Here is a 24,848-nt window from a genome sequence, read left to right as displayed (position 1 = left end):
GAGATGTAGAAAATAGGGCAAAATGGAGAAGATTGTCATGGGGACCGCAAGGCTAACCCCCACTCTTGCAGGGAAGATGGCCTTAAAATGCCTGTTGTTGTTGTTGTTGTTGTTGTTGTTGTTGTTGTTGTTGTGCTAAGATCATAACTGTTTCAGAGTATTGATCATTGTGTCTTGTGTATTCATCTGTATATTCGACCCAAATTGGGCACAGCGTATTTAAAGAATAACTGTCATGGTGTTAGACCACCTTCGGTTCACGTGGAGTATTCACACCACTCAGAGTACTTTGTTAATTTGGCTATCCATGAAGCGACTGCTTCGGCTGTTACGACCCCATACTTGACTGTGGTAAATTGCTACTGTGGTGTGGGGCCGTAACTGTGATAATACGCTTTCTTTTGTTTTAGGTTTTCAACATTTTGATAGATTGTGTAAAGGTTGCTTTGCAATGTCTATATTTGTTTTCATATATATTCATTCATGGAAGAGCTAAACAATTGAGGATTTATTGCTGGGCCAGCCTGTCAGCTTGATAGGACCCATGACTTGAACCTTTTGGCTTTTGTTGTTTAATGTACAACTCAATCAGGTCATTTTGAGTTCTTGGATATTTAACTATGAGATCAAAGCAACATAAGAGGAAGTAAGAGCTGGGGAAGGGAAGGAAAGGAAGAAACATGAATAGCATTTTCTGAGAAAGGGGGATTAAGTGAATTGAAGGGCAAAATGGAATGCTGGGCTCTTTTAAAATGGAATGCTGGGCTCTTTTGTCCTATTTCCCTTTTTCTGGTTTGCTCATGCACTTGTTTCTTTTTTCAACTGTTTTTTCACTGTCATTTGTTGCCTTTTTACACTCTGTCACCTTGCTGTCCCATGAGGCTCAATCTTGTATCGAAAATAAATGATTGGCATGAGAGAAGGTAGCTTATAAAAATTATCTCAAGTCATGTTGCCCCTGAAGTTGGCCCCAATGAGCTATAGTTGCGGTCAAATAAGCATGTGGGAAAACTTGTCAGGTGAATGTTTTGAAAATAGTGTTATTTGTATTCTGTTATCATATCAACAGGTGACTTCTTCAAATCCAGAAGCGTGTTTTTTGTATACATAGTCGAGCCTCGTGGAAAAGCTAGTACATGTACACTGAAGGGATCATGACACAACAGGACAAAAGGAACAGTAGGGTAAACATCAACAGCGGAGTTGGGTAAACATCAACAGCGAAGTTGAAGACCAAGACAGAGGTAGACAGATAAACAATGGATGTAGGAAGGAATGGGGACAGGATAGGATGCATCGGGTCACCAATATGGATACAGAAGGACACTCTCAGGAGGAAAACTGGAAATTTGGAAGGAGGAGGGATTGGGATGAGGTCATTGTGTATGTGATCAGCATCAGTTACAGGACATCTCAATGGCAATTGGACATAATGCTATCCAATAATAACACTGACTAGAATTTACAAAAACACAATACAACCAGTCATTGATAATACTACAACGAAACAGAACTTCAGAAGCAAAGATTCGAATTCATTCTTAGAATATGGTCATTTTCAATCAAGTACTCGGCACAAAACAACTGTTGAAGTGTGTGTGTGTGTGTGTGTGTGTGTGTGTGTGTGTGTGTGTGTGTGTGTGTGTGTGTGTGTGTGTGTGTGTGTGTGTGTGTGTGTGTGCGTGTGCGTGTGCGTGAGAGACAGACACTATGGTATATCAAATATATTCTTGAGAATCGCGAGGTTTATTGAAAAATGGACTCGACATGAATAATAACTTTTATTTTATTTTCCCAGGCCAAGGCGATGTGGTACGATTTACTCAGAAGACTAATCATGGAGTTTGCTGACATGAAAAACATATCAAGTCAAAACAGACTTGGCTGTGCTATGATGTGTCTCTATCTTACTCATTATTGTGGGTTGCTTGTCCCTCAAGACCAAATAGAGATTCTTTGCACATCACTGCTCCCGCCTCCTGAATTGGATCATGAATGCATTACTCAGTTCTACCATGAGACGCAAGTTTTTCTTATTATGTCATTTCAAACTGAAACTTTCTCAAATGAATTGTTATTTTTGTATGGGATTTGTTTTGTAAAATTTGTTGAATTACCCTGCGCACACGAAGCAAAAAGTGGGATCAAGTAATTGGTTCATGTCCGTAAGCTGGTCTTATCAGTTTATGATTGAGAAACAACTTGTATAAATGGAATGTTGTATTTTGAAGATGAATCGGGACATGAATCAGAAAACGAACCTGCCGTTTAACAGTACTTTGTCTCTGAATTCATCCCGTTTGCATATGCGCAGAGAGGAGTGAGATATTTTAAAGTGGTGAAGCTGCTTCTATATTTGGATATGATCGTTCCGTAAAAAATGAAGAAGAACCTTTCTAACCCACTGTGTTGAATTCTTAAGGGTTCTAAAGGGTAATTCTAAAGGGTTCTAAAGGGCAATTCTTATGGGTTTCGTTCGTTTCTAGGCTTTGTTTATTTAATGTTAAAAATGCCAAACTGAAGCGCTTCTTTTAGACAAGGGTGCGATTTTTTTTTCTTTTGTTTTTTACTCTGTCAAACAAAATTGAAAATCATTCCTAACACAGATAACTTTTTTTAAGGATGTCATAAAGGACACAAACAACAGGTATGAATAACTAATTAGATAAGGTTAGATAAGGTGGTGGAATAGTGTTCGATAAGGTGGTGGAATAGCCACTGCGTCAACAGTGCTAAAACTGCGGTAAATTCTGGAATTAATTAATTTATACGACTTGTACAATCTTTGTTTTATTTAAATTGCGCAGTCCTGTGCTCCGGCTATTTGTGGTATTTGCAGGCATAAACCATCCTCACCTACCCACAGACCCCCAATATTGCTGGTATTTTCTGTTTAAGGAAAAAGTCTGGCTCACAGGATGGTCGCAAACCCTCCGCACGGGAGGTTGGGGGAGCGGGTGGGGTGCGTGGGGGGGGGGGGGGGGGGGGGGGGCGAGGAAGAAGATTATAGATGGGTTATGACGTGTGGAGTGGAGTTGCTTGGTTTCTTACATAATTATTTTATCATTTATTTTTGATCGGGAACCGCGAGTGATTATTTAATTATATATTTGTTTAGTTTTATAAGTCTTATGATTCCTTTATTCCGCACACAATTAAAGTGTAATATATCGTGTAAATCTTGCACTGATCAGCGAAGCTGGTTCATGGTACGATAAGTAAAAATGAACTTTTATTTTGGATCTAAAGTAAAATTAAATTCTAACACGAGGACTGTGATGCCAGTATGTTTAAAATTATTCAATTTAAACTCATCATCTATCTTCGTAAGATAATACAGAATACCATGTCTTCCTCAAGCTTAAACTCCGAGCAGTTAAAACAACAACTATTTCTGGGATCAAGACGTGCTTTGGGGACCATGCAATAGCCAAGCAAAACAAACGGGTTGTTTTCGATAAAATAACATGACACTCATGAGTAGATATAAAATGAGACTCTTGGGACAGACCACATTCCCCCACATCCCCCTTGCCCCTAAACCGAAACTGCCTCAACCCAAAAACAGGAAGTGACTCACCACAAACCGGAAGTGACCAATTAATTATTTACTTTTCACGATTTTCAAAAAAATAAAAAAATAGATTTTCAAAATTTCTGATTTGTCATTTTTCCCCCCAATTTTCACGATTTTTGTGATTTTCTCGATTTACTCAATTTCCAGTTTCTAACATAATTAAATAATTATAACAACCATTTTTTTAACCACACGGTTAAAAAAATTAGTTTGTGAATATTGTAATATTATAAGTTTGTAAACATTTGTGAATATTTGTGACAGCGAATGGGAATTCCTACAGCGGGTATGCAAAAACCCACCCCTATATATTACGAATCATTCGTTTACGTGTTTTTTCAAATATTTGTTTAACAACAACATCATTAACTTTCGATCGAATGAATAACCCATGCTCACCAACCAGGATCTGAGAAACCTCGATTGCACAAATAACCTCACAGTTTACCCCCATCAAATCTTGAGGATTTATACAACAATCGTCAATATTATCACCAGAAACATTATCCTTATAAAATGTTCTTGTAATCTCTATTGGAGAATCATTTTCATCAGTTGTCATAAGCGTTGGGTACATAGTGATAGCACAATCCCCGAAAGATGCCCCCTCATCACACGCCAAAATATATTTATTATACAACAACAACATGCATTTTAAGGCCATTTTCCCTGCAAGAGCAGGGGATAGCCTTGCGGTCCCCATGACAATCTTCTCCATTTTGCCCTATTTTCTGCATCTCTCCTTGTTAACCCCCTTGCCCGCATTTCTTCTTCCACAATCTTTAGCCAAGTCTTTCTCGGTCTTCCCCGTCATCTACTTCCTTCTACATTCATTTCCATCACTCTTCTCAACCAGTCGCTTTCATCCTTCTTCAGCACATGACCAAACCATCTCAACCTGTTCCTCTTCACAGCATCAATCACAGGCTGTATTCCCATCATCTTTCGCAATTCATCATTTGTCTTCCTCTCTCTCAACGACACTCTGCACATCCACCGAACCATTCGCATTTCCACCCTTTCCAACCTTCGTTGCTGCTCTACGTTCATTACCATAACCCATGTCTCGCTCCCATAAATCATAACACTTCTCACACATGCAGCATACACCTTTCCCTTCAGCTTCAATGACACTCCCCTCCTCATCAGCCCACCACTCAGTTCCTGAAACTTCTTCCATGCACATCTCACTCTAGCAACCGTTGCCGAGTCTGATCCACCTTCTCCATTCAGCATGTCTCCGAGGTAGCAAAATGTTTTCACACCTTCCAGCCTCACGCCGTCTCCAAGATCCAACTCAACATTTCCTCCATCTGCAGCTCCCTCTGTGCACACCTTACATTTGAATGTAGCTGCCACACTGGTTAATGACCCTCTCAGACCACTACAATTTTGATGAACCCACTCAGCGCACATTGTACATTGAATGGAGTTCACTCCGACACCCTTCCTGCACAAAATATATTTATTATGTTGAGAGGATATTTAAATTTGGTTTCTTTTAATACATGGGACCTAACCAATGAAAGAATAGCTTCAAATATTTTCATAGTTTTCCTTTTCTCGGTTGATGTAGATGATCATGAATTGAATATAGTAATTGGGAAAGAAAATGATCTAATAATTTTATTATTACCCACACCAACAGGTCGGCTTGGTTTAATACCCCAAGACAATACCTCTGGTGTTTCAATATATAGTTTTGTAATGTTTTCATTCGAATGTTTATATTTAATTGATATCTTACAAGATTCAACGCCCCTGTGTTTGGAATATTTAGGTGTTCCAAAAATGATGTTTTTAATATTAAAATTATCATAACTCAGTGCCATTTTATATATATATATATATATTTTTAAATCATCGTATATAACAAAAAAATTGATTTTTATATTTGTTATATATAAAGAGATGAATTCATATAATAAGATGAAGTTTCTTTAAAAGAACAACAAAGTCACAACATATTGTGATGTTTGTGACCATGATTATAAACACAACTATATAAAACATTTTCACACCAACAAACACCAAGCTAAACTTTCTCAGTTGTTGGCTCCACTTGAACGAGAAACAAAATATTGTAGCGTTTGTGATAAGACCGTCTTGAAGGCGAGTTTTCCCTTTCATCTTAAATCACGCTCAAACCTTTACATATGGTAGCTCCGCTTGAACGACAAAAAAAATATTGTCGCGTTTGTGATAGCGTCTTGAAGGGGATCTTTCCCACCCATCTTAAATCACAAAAACACATGAAGTTGAGGGGATACACTATCAAGGACACTGATAATGCATTTAGGAACCATATTAGAATAAGGAGGTTTGGTTTAACACCCCCAGAACCAAAATCAATAGCTGAGGCGATTGAAACAGTCATGTAAAGAATATGTTGAAAGCTATGTAAAGAATATGTTGGCTGAGATTAAACCCCTTAAATTTTATTTGGGAGTAAAAATAGAATTTAAAAAATCGATTCCTGAAAAAGAGGATCTTATTAAAAAAACTCTATATGAGAACAAAACCTTACTTTATCACATCACACCAGGGGTTCTTATTAACTAACGTTTATGATAAACTTATAGAACAAGAAGAGGAAGAGAATGAAGATGATAAACAGTATGGATATGAAATTACTAAAATATTATGCATCGATATACACGTTTCAACATCAGACCCCCTAAAAGCTTCTTCTTACATTGATTTACCAAGAGAGATAAAACTTAAAAAGGTGGTCATTAATATTCAAAACAAAGATAAAAAATGTTTCCTATGGGGTGTTCTTGCACACTTACATCCTCCTGAATGGAAGGCTGAAAGGGTATCACAACAACAACAACAACAACAGGCATTTTAAAAGGCCATTTTCCCTGCAAGAGCGCCGGGGTTAGCCTTGCGGTCCCCATGACAATGTTCTCCATTTTGCCCTATTTTCTGCATCTCCCCTTGTTAACCCCCTGGCCCGCATTTCTTCTTCGACCATCTTTAGCCAAGTAATATAAAGGGTAAACCATCAGAAAAATTACTTACTACATTATATGATGAAGAAAATTATGTTTTACACCAAAGGAACTTAAAACAATATGTATTGGCGGGGTTGATAGTAAAGAAGGTACACAGAGTTAGAGTTATACAGTTTAACCAAAGTCATTGGATGAAGGAGTATATTGATTTTAACACTCAAAGGAGAACCGAAGCAAAAACTGATTTTGAGAGACTTTTATAAATTGATGAATAATTCTGTATTTGGAAAGACAATGGAAAATCTTAGAAATAGACAAAACATACGACTTACTACATCTTGGGGACAAGTGGAAAAATTAATTAATAAACCTAGTTTTCAAAGAGAAGTGGTGTTTTCAGAGAACTTTGTCGCTATTCATTTACAAAAAGATAGTATTACAATGGATAAACCTATTTATGTAGGAACGACGGTTCTTGGTTTATCAAAATTACGAATGTATGATTACCTTTACAATAATTTGAAACCAAAGCATCAAGATAATGTTTCTCTACTTTATATGGATACGGATAGTTTCATTTTCGAAATTAAAACGGAAGATGTTTATTCAGATATGCTTGAGGATAGTGACTTGTATGATACGAGCAATTATAAACCAACCGATCAGTTGTTTTCCTCAAAGAATAAAAAGGTTATTGGAAAGTTTAAGGATGAATTAGGAGGAAAGGTAATGACTGAATATGTTGGATTGAGAGCTAAGGCTTATGCTTATAAATATATTGATAATGGAATTGGAAGATGTGATAAGAAGTTAAAAGGAATAAAGAAGGGTATTATTAAAGAAGAAATAGAATTTAAACAATAATATAATTTTTTATTTTTATTTTTTTTGGATACAAGATCGAGGCTCATGAAAGAGCTAACATTAATCACACAAAAAGTCAAACCGACACACAAAACACAAAATAAGGGGAGCAGTAGACAAGATGGGGAGAGAGGGGGAAGGTCACAAACACAACATTTGAGAGCAAGGACATCGAGAGAACTGTGGGAGGGAGAGGGCTTGGGGGGGAGGTGGGAGAGGTATAAAACATATGGACACTGCATAGACTTATACGAAAGAAGTTGGAATTTCAATTTTTTTTATCTGGGGTGAAAATTCGTGGGGGTAGAAAAGATCAAGGTTTTGGATGGGGGAAGATAAGAGATGGTTGTGAACAGCTGTTTTAAAGACCTGAAGAGAGGAGTGTGATTGAAGGGAGTGGGGGAGTTTGTTCCAGAGGCGGGAGAAAAGGGGAATGAAAGAGTGAAGGTGAGTAGAGAGCCTAGATTTTGGCAGTTTAACCATAAGAGGGTTGCTGGCAGATCTTGTGCGACCTGTAGGAATAATTGGGGGACAGAGCACAGAGAGAGCTGGGGGAGCAAGGCCGGAGAGGAGTCGGTAGAAGACAGAAAGACGGTAGACAGAAGACAGAATGGACCTGCCTGCGGTGAGTGAGTGAAAGGCCTTCGGAGTTAGCTTCATCGCGGGAGATTCCAATGATTCTGAAAGCTTTGGTTTCAACAGCGTGAAGCCGAGCTAGGTGTGAGGCAGGAGCACCAGCCCATAGGGGAGAACAGTATTCCATTGAGCTGCGGATGAAAGCCTTGTATGTGGTGAGGCGCTCAGGTGTGCCGAGGAAGGACTTCAAACGACGGAGGATGCCCAGTCGGCGACTGGCTTTGGAGGCCAGCTTGGAAATGTGGTTTTCCCAAGAAAGATCATGACAGATAGTGAGACCCAAAAGCTTGAGCGACAGAACTTCTTGGAGAGGATTGTTGAGAAAGTAGATGGGAGGGTTGTCCAGTCGATCTTTTTGGAGAGACAGAGTAAGAGTGTGAGATTTGTCAGGATTGAAAGACATGTTCCACTTGTTTGACCAGTCTGTGATTTGTCCAGGTCTTCAGAGAGTGAGGAGGCTGCAGACTGCCTGCCGATCTGAGGGAAGAGGAATGGAGCGGCAGAGAGTGGAGTCATCAGCAAAGAGATGGAGAGGATTTTCCAGAGAGTCGGAGAGATCATTGATAAAGACCAGAAAAAGCACAGGGCCCAGCACACTGCCTTGGGGAACTCCAGCCTGAACAGGAAGGGGAGATGAGAGAAATCCATTCAGGGCCACACGTTGACTACGACCAGAGAGGAAGTCCGCAAGCCATGCATGGAGATTTCCATGGATACCATAGGAGGAGAGTTTGGTGAGCAGAGCTGGGTGCCAGGCCGTATCGAAGGCACGTGACATGTCAAGGGAGACAGCTCTGATTTCCTGTTTGGAATTGAAGACCTCCATCCATTGTTGAGACAGCAGAAGCAGCATGTCCAGAGTAGAGTGACCTGGTCTGAAACCAAATTGATGATCAGAGATCAAGCCATTGGAGAAGAGGAAAGATTTCATATCCGAAGCAATGATGGATTCCATGACTTTGCTGATAATTGGGAGCAGGCTGATTGGTCTGTAGTTGCAAGGATCTGTTTTTGCACCTTTTTTGTGTAAAGCGGTAATGTTTGCTGATTTCCAGGATGCTGGCAGATGACCTTGAGCAAAAGATAGGGTGAAAAGAACAGAGAGAGTGTGAGATAGAGCGGCAGAGCAGGATTTTAGGACCCGTGGGCTGATGCCGTCTGGTCCAGTTGCAGAATCAGAGTCGAGGTTCGACAAAAACTCCTCCACCTTGTCAGGAGAGAAGGACACAGAGTCCAGGAGCAGTTGGGTTCGACTGGGAAAGGTGGGAACAGAGAGAGATGGGTTTGGGACGAAAGATTTTGAGGCAAACACAGAGTTGAGGCATTCGGCTTTGTCATGTGCGATGTCAACTGTGTGGCCATTTGAGGTAAGGGAGGGGATGGAGGGGGAACAAACACCAGAAACGTATTTGACCAGACGCCACCAGGATTTGGAGGAAGGAGACAGGTTTTAGAGTTCATTCTTGAGTGAGGAGAGATAGTGCCTCCTGGCACTCCTGAGGGTAGACACACACTTGTTCCGAGCTTGGTGGAAGGAACTGAGATTGCCTTCAGTTGGATTAGCCTTCCAAGAGGCAAAGGCAAGTTGTTTCAGGGCAACTGCCTCACCACAAGATTCAGTGTACCATGGACGGGAGGAAGGGTAAGACAACTGAAGGCAAGATGGGATAAATCTGTGCATGAGAGAGAGCAGTTTGCTTTGGAAGAATTCCCAGGAAGAATTGATGTCAGAGGCAGTGGAGATGAGAGACCAATCCAGACGATTGATGGCTGTTTGAAGACCGTCCCAGTCGGCCTGAGTGAAATGCCAGACTCGTCGACGCTGAGGAGGCTCTCTGAGAATGGCCAGAGAGATGTCCACTTTGACAAGCACATGATGAGAAGAACCGATTGGGGCAGAAGAAGAGCAGCAGACATGAGCAGGGAAGTTTGTCATAAACAAGTCTAGAAGAGAAGATACTCCATTGGCTGAGATCCGGGTCGGGAAATTGACAGGTTGTGTCAATCCCAGTGAGTCACAGAAGTCCTTTGCTGAGGTGCCCTGACTGGTGAGAGAGGAACCCACACCCAACCAGGTTGCATGATGACAGTTGAAGTCACCACATATGAGGAAGAGAGAGTTGGGATGAGTGGATAGAAGTTGGTCCATGTTGTCAGACAGTTAAATGTAAATGGAGTCATCACTGTTTGGGGGATGGTACAGAACACATATGAACAAAAGGTGGGAGCGGAGAGGAAGCCATAGCCAGAGGTACTCCTGGGGGTGAGGAGGAGAGAGGGCAGTGCAAGGAGAGTGAGGAAGAGAGTTTTTGATAAAGATAGCCACCCCACCACCAGGCCGAGGCTCAGGTCTATCATACCGGAGGAGGGAGTAACCAGGAAGAGATATTAAGGAATCAGAGACATCTTGAAGGAGGAAAGTCTCTGTTAAGCAGATCAAGTCTGGATTGTCAGAAGCAACTTGTATGGAGAGATCAGTCAGGTTTGAGCGAAGGCCCCGGATGTTTGAGGTCCATACCGTTAATGAAGAGAGAGGGGGAGCATCGGGTACAGGACAGGGGAGGGGGGGAGTAGGGTAAGATGAAGGATGAGAGGGGGAGGTAGGGAGAGCAGTTGATAGTGTGTCAGAGATTACAGAAGAGTTCCAAGAAAGGGAAGGATGAGGAGGATGAAAGGTTTGATGGTGAAGGGATGAGGCACAGTGAGGGGTTGTTTGAGGGGGGGCAGAGGAAAGTAGAAGGTTGGGGGGGGGGGGGGGTGTGGAGGTATGAGATATAAGGGAGATGAAGTGGGGAGGAGGCAGCTTTGAGGAGGAGGGGGGAGGAGGGAGAATTGGAGAGGAATGGTATGGGGGGAGATTTGAATGGGAGGGGTTGGGGGGGAGTTTTGAAGGGGAGGAGTGAGGGGGGAGTTTAGGAGGGGAGGGGCAAGTGGGGAGTTTAGGAGGAGAGGGGCAAAGGGGGAGCTTTGGAGTGGAGGGGCAAGGGGGGAGTTTAGGAGTGTAGGGGAAAGGGGGGGGGGATTTGGAGGGGATGGGCAAGGGGGGAGTTTAGGAGGGGAAGGGCAAGGGGGGAGTTCAGGAGTGGAGGGGCAAGGGGGGGGATTTGGAGGGGTGGCGGAAGGGGGGAGTTTAGGAGGGGAAGGGCAAGGGGCAGAGTTCAGGAGTGGAGGGTCAAGGGGGGAGTTTAGGAGTGGAGGGGCAAGGGGGGAGTTTAGGAGTGGAGGGGCAAGGGGGGAGTTTAGGAGTGTCGGTGCAAGGGGGGGGATTTGGAGGGGAGGGGCAAGAGGGGAGTTTAGAAAGTGGATGATTAATGAAAGACGAACATTGATAACAAATTGGGTTTGTTGTGATTTTCAAGTTAGCAATCCGATTCAGAACGATGGAGGAGGGGTGGAATGAATGTGAATTTAGACCATGTAGTGAGGGAGACGTATAAGAGATTGAAATTCTTTTTTTTGACATGGAATGAGTTGGAGAGGAAATTGAGAAAAGCCTTTTAAATAGGAAGAAAAACAGCGTGTTGTAATATACCACTGAATAAAACACTGAAGGGGAAAGGTTAAACATATTTAAATAATATTGAAACAGAACCGTAAACAATCTTATATGCACAAAATACCAATGGGGGGAGAGCCGAGAGGGACCACCACGAGTCATGTGAACAGGGCAAAAGGTGGATGGCAAGGAGATAATGGGGGCGGGGCGAACAGCACACCTGGACAGAAAGTACAGGATGAGACAACAGCACACGTGGAGAAAGGAAAATAAATGTTTTTTTTTTTTTTTTTTGGTTTTTTTTGGGGGGGGGGGGGGGATTTAAAACGTTAGACAAAAAGAGTATTATGTTCGGGGTAGAAGGGAAAAAACTAAGAGCCAAGCAAAACACGATGTAGGGGACTTAAGTTAACAAACACCGACAGTGGTGAGTACATGGCCGCACACGAGGAGCAGAACACGATTAATAAATTACGAGTTACAGGAAATTCAAACCAAAACTAACTATAAACAAACAATAACGCATGGACGATAAAATAACGAGTTGAAATTTGACAAACACACGAATGAAAAAATAACCGCTTTGGATGCCTGGAGAGAACCAAGCCTCAAGGTCGGAAGCTTCAACAACTAGGCGCGTGGCACGAAATACTCGACTATTTTTTACAGGTATGAAAGATTAACACCGATAAAACTCCCGAGGGACATGCAAAAGGTACACACACGTCAGATAAATACAGTTTCGACAAAAATACAAATGTGACAATTACTTAACTTCGAGCATGCGTGAAGATCGTGGAACAGCTTCGAAATACCGTGACCGCCTCGAGATCGAGTTTGTTGATTATTTATCTCAAAACTTTTTGTTCCATTCATAATCCAATCTGTTCCTGTTACGGAATTTACCTTATAATAATCTTCCTTTTTAGTTAAGTTTGAGATGATAATAGTATCATCCAAATCATACATATTGTCAATCGCCTCCATTCTTTATATATAACAAAAAAAAAAATCATAAATAAATTTATTATATTTACATGTAATACTAATACAATATTTAAAACTTTTGAAAACCCGACCCAAGTATTTCAATTAATTCTTCGTCGTTCTTGTGGAGTTAGTTCAGTTTTACCTTTTCTAACTTCTCTGATCGCTTGTAATTTATGAGACTCCTTTTGAGCGTCTTTTATACTCTTTGCAGCACCGGCTACATTTCCCACAGCAGAAGCGGTTGAACCAATTAGGTCTTTATGTTTAAGAATAGTTGAACCGATACCCATTAGAGTATCAATTAACCCATCGCCTTTATTTCTAAATTGATCTCCTACACCACGTTCTCTCGTAGGCTTATAGTGTCCTCTCCCAAGAAACATACCTTCACCCTTATAGTACGGTGAAAGATACATACCTTGACCCTTATAGTAGGGTGAAAGATGCATACCTTCCCCAATTCCATTCCCAGCTGTTTTACTAGCACCTTTCATATCTTTCGTAATGACTTTATATTTTCTTAACTCGTGTTTTCTTACAACCATCGTGTTTTTATTCTAAGTAGAATAAAAACTTTTAATATTTAAGTTTTAATTTTTTCAATTTATCCACTTTGATTTTTCGTTCTAGTCGTGAATAATTAGTGTGTGGCAGCCAAAACATTTTTTCAAAACATAATTTATCCTCCATTGAAAATTTTGATGGAATTAAAAATTCTCTGCTCGACGTTAACATAACCTCTCCTCTTTCCCGAGTAAATACAAGACATTTCTCCAAACGCTAACTCTTTGAAGGTTTTCTTTTTATCTTGATCACTCGTGTTAAAACTACATTCTAGAAAAAACAGGTGGATGTTCATTTATTAATAGTTTTATATTTATTATATATATATTTCAATTATTTGTTGAAGAACTTCACGTAGGTGTTCTCCAATTGATTGTTTAACAACTTTAAGTAGGTGAATTATGATGAATATAATTTCACCATTGAAAGAAACCATACGGTGATCCTGATCGGTTATCTTAAAATTTACTTTAGAAATGGATTTTCCTGACACGGGTAAATAGGAGAGATTCTTTGGTTCCATATTGAATTTATAACCTATTGGGGTTGAATAAGTGCTGAATGAAAATATTGTATTTGTTTTTACTCCATCATCATAATCACCATCAACCAAATCACAGTTAATCAACACTGAATTTATACCTGAGGATATGTCAACGACGTTATCACTGACAAACGTATTATTATCCTCAAGCGTTTTTGCGGAGAAACCTAACATCTCTTGGAATAAATTAGTAATTGTGAAATCGATTTTATAATTATTTTTAAGTCTAATAGTTGATTTTGATGTATGTTTTTGAATATCTATTTCGATATTTTTTGGTTCATCACCTTTTTCTTTCATAACGCGTGAAATTTCTGAACATAGTATAGGAATCTCGTAAGCACCGGGGGGTACTTCTATAGTTTTATATCTGCTTCCCGGATTATAACTAAACTTGTTATTAGTCCCCTACCGGTGTACACCGGAGGGGACTATAGGTTTGCTCGCCGTCCCTCCGTCTGTCTGTCTGTCAGTTTGTCAGTCCGTCACACATAGAGCAGTTTTCCGGACTTTTTTTTCTAAACGCTTAATGCTAATGATTTAAAACTTGGCACATGGTTTCCTCATGATAAGTTACAGATCAAGTTCGAACTTCACGACGTTTGGATCTTTTTTGACAAAGTTATGGCACTTTTAACTTTGGGAATTCTGATAATTCTGATGATCCTTAACTCAGTGCCATTTTAAGTTTTAATTTCCTTTAAAAAAGATTTTGTCTGCAATTATAGGACCGATTGAGATCAAATTTTCGCCGTAGGGGGGACTCGGTCTGTAGAATATTTTAATTGTAATTATGACGTCACAGGTCACGTGGTTCGGCCGCCATATTGTTTTTCGTGAAAACACGAAAACCCCCTTTTTCTCTGCAACGGCTGAACAGATCGAGGCCAAGCTTTGCAGGCAGAATCGCATACCCATGATGAACAAAAAAGTCAATGAGCATGACGCCATGTGTCACATGGTGTCAGAGTTATGACGTTTTTAAGCATGAACCTTTAAAACCGAGCTCCTCCCTCATTTTTGATCCAATCGAGGGGAAACTTCACAGATCTGTTCAGCATGTCAGTCTACTAAAATGTCCCTTTGGAATTTGCGATAGGGCACGTGGTTTGGCAGATATCGTTAATTAAACGAAAATATTTTAAAAAAAATGGATATCTCTTGAATTGCTAGTACCTCAGACCGTGAGTTTGTAATTATATAATTCACACAGTGCAATACGTGCAGGCTGCTCCACAGAGCGACCTGGCGGGCTTATCAACGAGGCGAGGCGTGACACACATGTGTCTCAGCATACCTCAGATCAAGTTTGAAAACCAGCATCAACCGTGCATAAATTTGCATATTCGATCATTTTTGACAAAGTTATGGCACTTTGAACTTTGGTAGGGGACATGTATTGCAGCGCAATACTCAGAATGCTTGTTTTTTCCTGTAATATTAAACAAGGTATTATAGGTTTCCATAGACAATAACGCCGCTTCATATTCTTTTGTAGGATCAAGTGGTATCGGGTACGGGAATGAAGCCGTGTGATCACTCGCTGTAAAATCAAATCTAAGAGTTGTGTTTCTCATTTTATTTAACGTGAGATAAAAGATCTTTGTATTGACATTTATTAATTATTTTCCTATTCATCAACTGATCTAGAATGGCTGATATTTCATTAAAACAATTGTTGTTTCCCACCTCCTTACTATCTAGCAACAGTAATAGTCTATTAACTAATTGTGATGAGTCACTCGGAAGAAAACTAACGCCGGAGCCTGAACTCGGTATAAGTTCCTTTAAATCCCGACTAATATGTTTTTCCTTTTCATTCTTACTTCTTTACCCTTGATATACTCCACATAATTAATCGCGTTTAGCAACTCAATATACTCTCTATCTTCCTCTCTTTCCATATCAAGTGGTGCATCAAAATATTTTGAACCACTGAGTCCGGTATGTGTGAGAAGAAACATTAATCTGGGGTTTAATTTAACATTTGGGTGAATTAAACTCAAAAACAGCAACTCATCATTAAATACCAATACTGCCTCGTTAACAAGATGAAACGCTGCTGGTTCTTCTTCTGATGGAATGAGACCCGTTTTGGTTAATGTATCCCTTTTATATTCATTGTATTTAATAGCTTTCGCAACATAATTAGAAAGTTTATTTGTCTTCCCAAGTTCTGGGGATGATTGTGTTGCTTCTATACTTGTAAGTTCTTGATTCGCTAGTTCCTCCAACTCTCGCAACCCTTGTTGTTGTTTGCTTGTGTATGTTATCGCGGGCACTTGGTCTGATAGGTCAATCAAATCATGTGCCTCTTGGCTTTTTTGGGGGGTATATTATATCGCAGGAAGTTGAAACGAAACTGCCTTTTGTTTGGCAGATTCTAAAAGAGGTTTAAAAAACTTCTCTTGTTTTCTTTCAAATACGTCTTCACCCATTAGTTTCTGCCTCCGCCTCTTCTTTATCTCTTCTTCTTGTTTAACAACTTTTGAAAGTAATTGTTGATGTTCCTTAAATTTTCTTGCTCGTTCTTCAGCATTCATTTTATTTATGCAAAGAAATTATTGTCCCCCGTCGCACCGCGGAGCGAAAGGGGGACTATGGTTTTCCCCTCCGTCCGTGTGTCCGTCCGTGCGTGCGGGCGTGCATGCGTAAGCGAAGGACCGCATTCGAATTTGGTGTGTGGGTGCAACCCACGTCAAAATCCAAGATGGCCGCCGCCATGTATGTCTGATGCCATGTAGGTTTGAACCTTGAGCTGAATATCTTGAAAAATAAGCGAAGTACCAACTTCTAATCTGGTGTGTGGGTGTATCTTGGCATACGGAAGAACCCTATTGAAAATTGGGTCGCCACGTCAAAATCCAAGATGGCCGCCACCATATATATGTCTAAACCTTGTGAACGAAATATCTCGAAAAATAAGCCAAGTACCAACTTCTAATCTGGTGTGTGGGTGTATCTAGGCACAAGCAAGAACGCTGTTTAAAATTGGGTCGCCACGTCAAAATCCAAGATGGCCGCCGCCATGTATGTCTGAACCTTGTGAGATGAATATCTTGAAAAATAAGCGAAGTACCAACTTCTAATTTGATGTGTGGGTGTATCTCGGCATAAGGAAGAACGCTATTGTAAATTGGGTCGCCACGTCAAAATCCAAGATGGCCGCTTTGCGTCTTCCACTTTGTCAACTCGCATCACTTCACCGACGGGGGACCTAGGCGTAATGCTTGTTAGTTATTATATCATCTTTAACAACAATTTATTTATATTTTTCAGTCATATGTTTCATATGATCTCAAATTCCTTTTTATTACATAATGTAGAACAATTATTCCTCCAAAAATTAGTTATATCTAATGCATTTAGTTTAAATAAAATAAAAGTATTAGCATTGTTTCTTATTGAGCGACGAGGGAGTTGAAAGTATGATTGACTAAGATAAATATAATGACAAGAAGAATGTCGCCCCCTTGTATAATAACTGTCCATAACCGTTTGATTTCCCTCATTAACACAATTGTCAAAGATAACGAGGTTCTTTTTTTGTGTCATCTAAGTCTTGGGGTAAAGGTATATCATCCGTATTATCGCTAAGAATACAAGTTATAGGTGATGTTGGTTTTGATTTATTTTTCCATTTTTGTGGAGTATCACAAAATAGTTGCTTACATCTTCAATGTTGTGTTCATTTAGTTTGTGTTGAAGCTTAAATAACCCAATTATATCTTATTTTTGAAGACCAGCATTAAAACCTTGGGATACTAGTTGATACTCTGGTTGAAAACTTGACTTTGTGAAAATTATTAAATTTTCATAATCTAAAAATTTTGGAGTAAGAAGCATCTTTAAAAGCAAACAGGTTTTTCCACATCCCCTTGAACCAACTATTAGACATCTTAATGAATTTGGGAGGTTTTTATGATTGTTAAATTTTATCTTGCTTTCCCACACGGGTAAAAAATCATCCATTTTATATAAGGCTGAAGATATATAACGGTTAATCATTCATCCTGTGTTGTTATCCCTATTTGCATTATAATTGTGTACACATATTAGAAGTGATTCAACCAACCATCTAATTGTGTTAAATATATCTTGAAATATTTTGAAAATGGGTTCATGCATTTTATATACTCTGATAAAAATATTATTTTAAAAGAAGTATAACATAAATGTTATATTTCTATAATTTTAGCTAAAATGATTCGTTCCTCAGGTTTAATATCACTCTTAGAGTTTAGTAGTTTTTTTTTTGATACCCAAGCCCCAACTCAATTTAACACCTATCATATTCTTCACGATAACCCTATCAACTTTCTCCCTCAACGTTGGATTTTGTATCAAAGACAAATTATACAGCATTTCTCTATCAGCTTCATGTTTTTCGTCCAACGTAGTGGTATTACCATAATCAGTCATGCTTAATACACACTTCATCGACCCTATTTCAAGGCTTAGACCAAGCTTTAGGATTGCCATCCTCATCTAATCCTTTTTCCTGTGTGTTATCCCTATTATAATTGTGTATACATATTAGAAGTGACTCAACCAACTGTCTAATTGAGTTGAATATATCTTGAAATATTTTGAAAATAGGTCCATCCATTTTATATACAAAAATATTATTTTAAAAGAAGTATAACATAAATGTTATATTTCTATCATTTTAACCACAACTTACCCACAACCTATCATATAAATTTAATTATATATTTTTCATATTATTTATTTTTTATATTACATATACATACACGCCGTTGCTGCTTCCGTAATTTTATTTTGAGGTGTAAGATTGTGAATATTAATCATTAGTTTGTTTGTTTTTCCACATAGTTCTTGGACAACATCATTTACTTTCAATTGAATGGATGGACCCGCACCGCCGATAAAAACATTTGATACCTCAATGGCGCAAACAACTTTACATTTTGTGTCCATTAATTTCTCTGGTTCAATATTATGATCTTCAGACATGATTCTTCGTTGATGTTGTCATCATAAAACGAAGTCAGAATTTCAGGGGGTTTGTCCTCTTCCCTACACTTTTCGTATTTGGTTAAAAGTTTTGGATACATTGTTGGTGGGATGCCTTCAATAGGAATTTCTCCATCACGTTTCTGATAAAATATATTAAGGCTATTAACAAAGCCTCTAAACTTGTTCTTTTCCTTTTTCATCTTTTCAATAACATCGTCTCTCATCAGATGTGTTTTAACTGCGGTAAGAATTTCTTCAAACAATTCTATTGTTTTTGCTTCCTCCATCGTCATAGGCATTTGGGAGCTATGCATAACAAGAGGTAACGAATATGATTTAACTCTACGGTCCTTGGTATTATTTACATTCGCTTTAATACCCCACGAAAACAACGTTGGTGTTTCGATAAACAGTTTTCTAATACCACTTTGTGCGTGAGTATGATTGTAATTATATTTAATCATAATACGATAATAAATAAATCCATTGTTGTTGTAATACTTTGGTTCTTCAAAGATAATATTTTAAATAGCAAAATTCAGATAAGTCAATGCCATAATAGTTCGTTTTAATATTACTATTTTATTTTTTTAAATTAAAAATCATTTTTTAAAATTTAATTCCATAATCTTATATATAAATGACAATATCTATTATTACACAAATATTATGGATCATGACATCATTCTCCATTATAAATCTTTGTACACCACAGCTAAATGATAACATTAACCTTGTTATTCCCCGTAATTTTCCCTGTTGCGCGTGTGATTGTGTTATTACTCATGATTCGCGTCGTTATCCTCGCCATGTTGATTATGGAGATTGTAACGGGGATCATCACGACGATTATGACGATCGTGATGATTTTGGTTGTAGTGGTGGTAAGGATAATGATGAGGATAATGATAATTACAATACTGAGTATTGTAAGTCCGTAACCCTACCCGAATGCTGTGAAGACCCCGGTACTTGTATGAAACACGTTAGTGTTATAGATTCAACTACTAACGTTAATATAGTAGAAAATGACGCCGATATTGATTATTGTCGCGAATATTGTTGGACATAAGTAAAATTATTTCTTACTAACCTAAAATTTTGAGTAAATCGAGAAAACCACAAAGATCGTGAAAATCGGGAAAAATGACAAATCGGAAATTTTGAAAATCAATTTTTTATATTTTTTTGAAAATCGTGAAATTGTGAAAATTAAATAATTAATTGGTCACTTTCGGTTTGTGGTGTCACTTCCTGTTTTTGGGTTGAGGCAGTTTCTGTTTGGGGGCAAGGGAGATGTGGGGGAATGTGGTCTGTCCCAGGAGTCACATTTTATATCGACTCTCATGGCAAAAGTGAGCTAACTTTTTGGAATCGTTTTCCAGCATTTAAATTTTTATTTGTAAGCATTTTTAATGAAACTGTAATTATATGTGCATTCGTGTTATTAAACTTGTAAAGATTTCCCTTATGAATCACAGTCTTTCTAAAGATGTCTGAAATGTAAATCTTTTGAAGATTTCCCCTGACATTCACGGATTTGCGTTTTGTGGTAGTTTTCAGAAACATATCCCCCATGAATGTCGAGGTTCTACTGTACAACAACATCAACAACAGGCATTTTAAGGCCATTTTCCCTGCTAGAGCGGGGGTTAGCCTTGCGGGCCCCATGACAATTTTCTCCATTTTGCCCTATTTTCTACATCTCCCCTTGTTAACCCTATTGCCCGCATTTCTTCTTCCACCACCTTTAGCCAAGTCTTTCTCGGTCTTCCCTGTCACTACCTCCTTCTACATTCATTTCCATCACTCTTCTCAACCAGTCACTTTCATCCTTCCTCAACACATGACCAAACCATCTCAACCTGTTCCTCTTCACAGCATCCATCACAGGCTCTATTCCCATCATCTTTCACAATTTATCATTTGTCTTCCTCTCTCTCAACGATACTCCGCACATCCACCGAACCATTCACATTTCCACCCTTTCCAGCCTTCGTTGCTGCTCTACGTTCATTACCCATGTCTTGCTCCCATAAATCATAACACTTCTCACACATGCCGCATCTACCATTCTCTTCAGCTTCAACGACACTCCCCTCCTCGTCAGCACGCCACTCAGTTCCCGAAACTCCTTCCATGCACTTCTCACTCCAGCAACCGTTGCCGAGTCTGATCCACCTTCTCCATTCAGCATGTCTCCGAGGTAGCAAAATGTTTTCACACCTTCCAGTTTCACACCGTCTCCAAGATCCAACTCAACATTTCCTCCATCTGCAGCTCCCTCTGTGCACACCTTACCCTTGAATGTAGCTGCCACACTGATTAATGACCCTCTCAGACCACTACATTTTTGATGAACCCACTCAGCACACATTGTACATTGAATGGAGTTCACTCCAACACCCTTCCTGCACACAGCACACGGCCACTTCCCAGTTCTTTCCACCTCACCACATGCTTTACCACTTGCCATCACCTTCGTCTTTCCGATATTTACCTTCAGACCTTTTGTCTCCATACATTCCTTCCACTTGTTCATCTTCTCCTTCAGTCCATCCATACTTTCCGCAATCAACACCAGATCAGCTGCATACAACAACTCCCACGGTAAACCCTCCTTTACATTGTGAGCCAGCACCTCCATCACAGCTGCAAATAGTAGTGGACTTAGTACCAACCCCTGATGCACTCCCACCTTCACCTCAAACTCACCATTGTACTTGGACGTTAAATAGGGTGGTGTATAAGGATTAGCGCTAAACTTCTGGAATGAAATAAAATCTTTAATATCATTCTTTTTTTCAAATTGAAGTTTTCGTGTTGTGCCCAGCTTCTGAATGTGTGGCTTCCGGACCGAATATCCGGTCATACCAACATTATACTTTGAACCATCATTTTTTCCTTTAGAATGTTTGATTCAGTCATAGGAACACGGCTTTTTTGAACATACCATGCCGGAGCGCTAAATCCAGGAAATCAGATCTCGAGAGTTAATGACCCATTCACACCTTCACACCATAATTCACACCTCATTCACACATGCTTCACCCTAACACTCTTCTACCATTTCACACACCATTCCCTCCAGGGGTTCCTTATCTTACTGGCACAAGAAACAGCGGTGCTCACCCTGCTTTACCATATACCCCTCCAGCTCATTATTCTCGTCGCCCCTCACACGAGCATAAATTTTTTTTTTTTGTATACTGAATCGAGGCTCGTGAAAGAGCTAACATTTATTTCACAAACAAATCAACCAGACAAACAACCCCGCATTTCACGGGTTTGGCCTGTTATGTTTCTGAAAAACCACTGACCCGTTTTAACATCATGTAAACCCGTATTTGATGGAATGTACGATCAATTTAAAAAATGCAATGTTTGGCTTCCATTCCAATCGCAAGGATTGGCACAGACTGATAGACCTGTAGCCAGTATGCAAGGTATCTCTCTCGTCAATTGTGTGTGACGTCACGAGCTTTCCTTCATCAAAGACCACGTCATCACCCTCCAGGAATGTGCGAGATCATGTCTAATAAATAAATAACTACCCCCACGATGTCTTCCTACCAACCAGTTTTTCGTCATCTCCAAATTGTCATGTATGCACTACACACGTTCCATTTACTCGAATTTATTAATTTTTGATTTAAACAGGACATTTCATAATGCTTTTATGTAAAAAAACAAAGGGTTTATTTTGTGTTCAGGAACCAATTAATCACTTTTTTTTTTTTTTTTTTTTTTTTTGTACACAAGGTCGAGGCTCGTGAAAGAGCGAACATTAATCACACAGAAAGACGAACCGACACATAAAACATATAACATAGGGAGCGGTAGACAAGATGGGGAGAGAGGGGGAAGGACACAAACACAACATTTGAGAGCAGGGACCGAGAGACATGGAGACATCGAGAGATCTGAGAGAGGGCGAGGGCTTTGGGGGGGGGCGTGGGAAGGGGGCGGTGGGAGAGGTATAAAACATATGGACACTGCCAGGACTTCCAGGAAAGAAGTTGGAATTTCAAACAAGGTGGATCTGGGGTGAATTAGCGGGGGTAGAAAAGATCAAGGTTTTGGATGGGGGAAGATAAGAGATGGTGGTGAACAGCTGTTTTAAAGACCTGGAGGGAGGAGTGGGATTGAAGGGAGTGAGGGAGTTTGTTCCAGAGGTGGGAGAAAAGAGGAATGAAAGAGTGAAGGTGAGCAGAGAGCCGAGATTTCGGCAGTTTAACCATCAGAGGGTTGCTGGCAGATCTTGTGCGACCTGTAGGAATATTTGGGGGACAGAGCACAGAGAGAGCTGGGGGTGCAAGGCCGGAGAGGAGTCGGTAGAAGACAGAAAGACCACCTACCTGCCTGCGGTGAGTGAGTGAAAGGCCCTCAGAGATAGCTTCATCGCGGGAGATTCCAATAATTCTGAAAGCTTTGGTTTCAACAGCGTGAAGCCGAGCTAGGTGTGAGGCAGGAGCACCGGCCCATAGGGGAGAACAGTATTCCATTGAGCTGCGGATGAAAGCCTTGTATGTGGTGAGGAGCTCAGGTGTGCCGAGGAAGGACTTCGCACGACGGAGGATGCCCAGTCGGCGACTGGCTTTGGAGGCCAGCTTGGAAATGTGGTTTTCCCAAGAAAGATCATGGCAGATAGTGAGACCCAAAATCTTGAGCGACAGAACTTCTTGGAGAGGATTGTTGAGAAAGTAGATGGGAGGGTTGTCCAGTCGATCTTTTCGGAGAGACATAGTAAGAGTGTGAGATTTGTCAGGATTGAAAGACATGTTCCACTTGTTTGACCAGTCTGTGATTTTGTCCAGGTCTTCAGAGAGTGAGGAGGCACCATCTTGTTCTTATTACATGGTTCTTATTACTTGTTCTTATAAGTTCTTATTACTTGTTCTTATTACTTACTTATTACATGGATTTAAAGGGGATTTATTGTTCCGGTTTACGAACATCCATCCAGCTTCAAAACACATTTTCAAGAACGCATTTTGTTTGGAATCTGGGGACTGCATGTACAGTGCATTCAGAAAGTATTCAGACCCCTTCACTTTTTTCACATTTTATGTTGCAACCTTATGCAGAAATCATTTAAATTCATTTTTTTCCTCATCAATCTGCACTCAATACCCCATAATGACAAAGAGAAAACAGGATTTTAGAAAGTTTTGCAAATTTATTAAAAAGAAAAAACTGAAATATCACATTGACATAAGTATTCATACCCTTTGCTATGACACTTGAAATTTCGCTCAGGTGCCTCCCATTTCTCTTGATCATCTTTGAGATGTTTCTACACCTTGATTGGAGTACACCTGTGGTTAATTCAATTGATTGGACATGATTTGGAAAGGCACACACCTATCTATATCAGGTCTCACAGCTGACAATGCATATCAGAGCAAAAACCAAGCCATGAGGTCTCAGGAACTGCCTGCAGAGCTCAGAGACAGGATTGTGTCGAGGCACCGATTTGGGGAAGCCTACAAAAAAATCTCTGCTGCATTGAAGGTTCCCAAGAGCACAGTGGCCTCCATAATTCTTAAATGGAAGAAGTTTGGAACAACCAGGACTCTTCGTAGAGCTGGCTGCCCGACTTCTTTCTTTCCTGGAAGTTCTAGCAGTGTTCATGTGTTTCATACCTTTTCAAAAAGTTACACCTTCACATGAAACACTGGTGGTTGAGGTATGCGATTGGCCAATTGATTAAGAAATTATTTTACGATTTTTATTTATTGATTTTAATTACTCAATTAATCAATCAATTATTGTACAACTCTCTCTCCCAATACTGTCTCTATGTGCACGGCGGTATCCCCATGCGCCCAAGGCACCCAGGCAATACCGCGCTGGAGGATATCTATTTATTTGGCATGGGGGCGGTGTACTTGGAATGTATCTGTACTTGTTTATATTTAATTTTGGCCTGTGGCATTTTTATTGGTTTGAACTGTTTGTAATTCATCATCATCATCAACCTATTTTTTGTGGACTTATTGATTGCTATTTTTTCTACAGAATGCCAGGTTTACTCACCATGTTTTGCAAACATTTGATGTGGCAAGACAAGAAAGAAGCGCTGCTTTTACTACCTTTAATCTTCAAGCTCATACCATCATTTCAGTTCTCGAGCCCAAGCCAGGCATACTCCATGGAGACAGATCTGCATATGACTGTTTGCAACTATTTGAAGGAAACTGTGAAAATGTCGTATTTGCAAAGGTTTGGCAATAA

At 39.8% G+C, this 24,848-nt stretch overlaps 1 protein-coding gene across 1 annotated transcript in view; it reads left to right on the top strand.

The window, feature by feature from the left end:
• Positions 1-1,802: 1,802 nt before the first annotated feature.
• The window catches only part of RNF213 (ring finger protein 213), a 391,778-nt gene continuing 368,732 nt past the window's right edge, over positions 1,803-24,848 (top strand). Inside the window, exons 1-2 of the mRNA XM_078781285.1 lie at positions 1,803-2,022; positions 24,633-24,836. Coding sequence (XP_078637411.1) covers positions 1,808-2,022; positions 24,633-24,836 — 419 coding nt within the window. The 5' untranslated portion in view covers positions 1,803-1,807. The remainder of the gene's footprint in view (positions 2,023-24,632; positions 24,837-24,848) is intronic.

Source organism: Myxine glutinosa, chromosome 7 (assembly GCF_964187855.1).
Source record: "Myxine glutinosa chromosome 7, kmMyxGlut1.1, whole genome shotgun sequence".
Classification (NCBI taxonomy): Eukaryota; Metazoa; Chordata; class Myxini; order Myxiniformes; family Myxinidae; genus Myxine; species Myxine glutinosa.
Note: the sequence above shows the minus strand (reverse complement) of the source record. Positions and strands in the feature narration are given on the sequence as shown.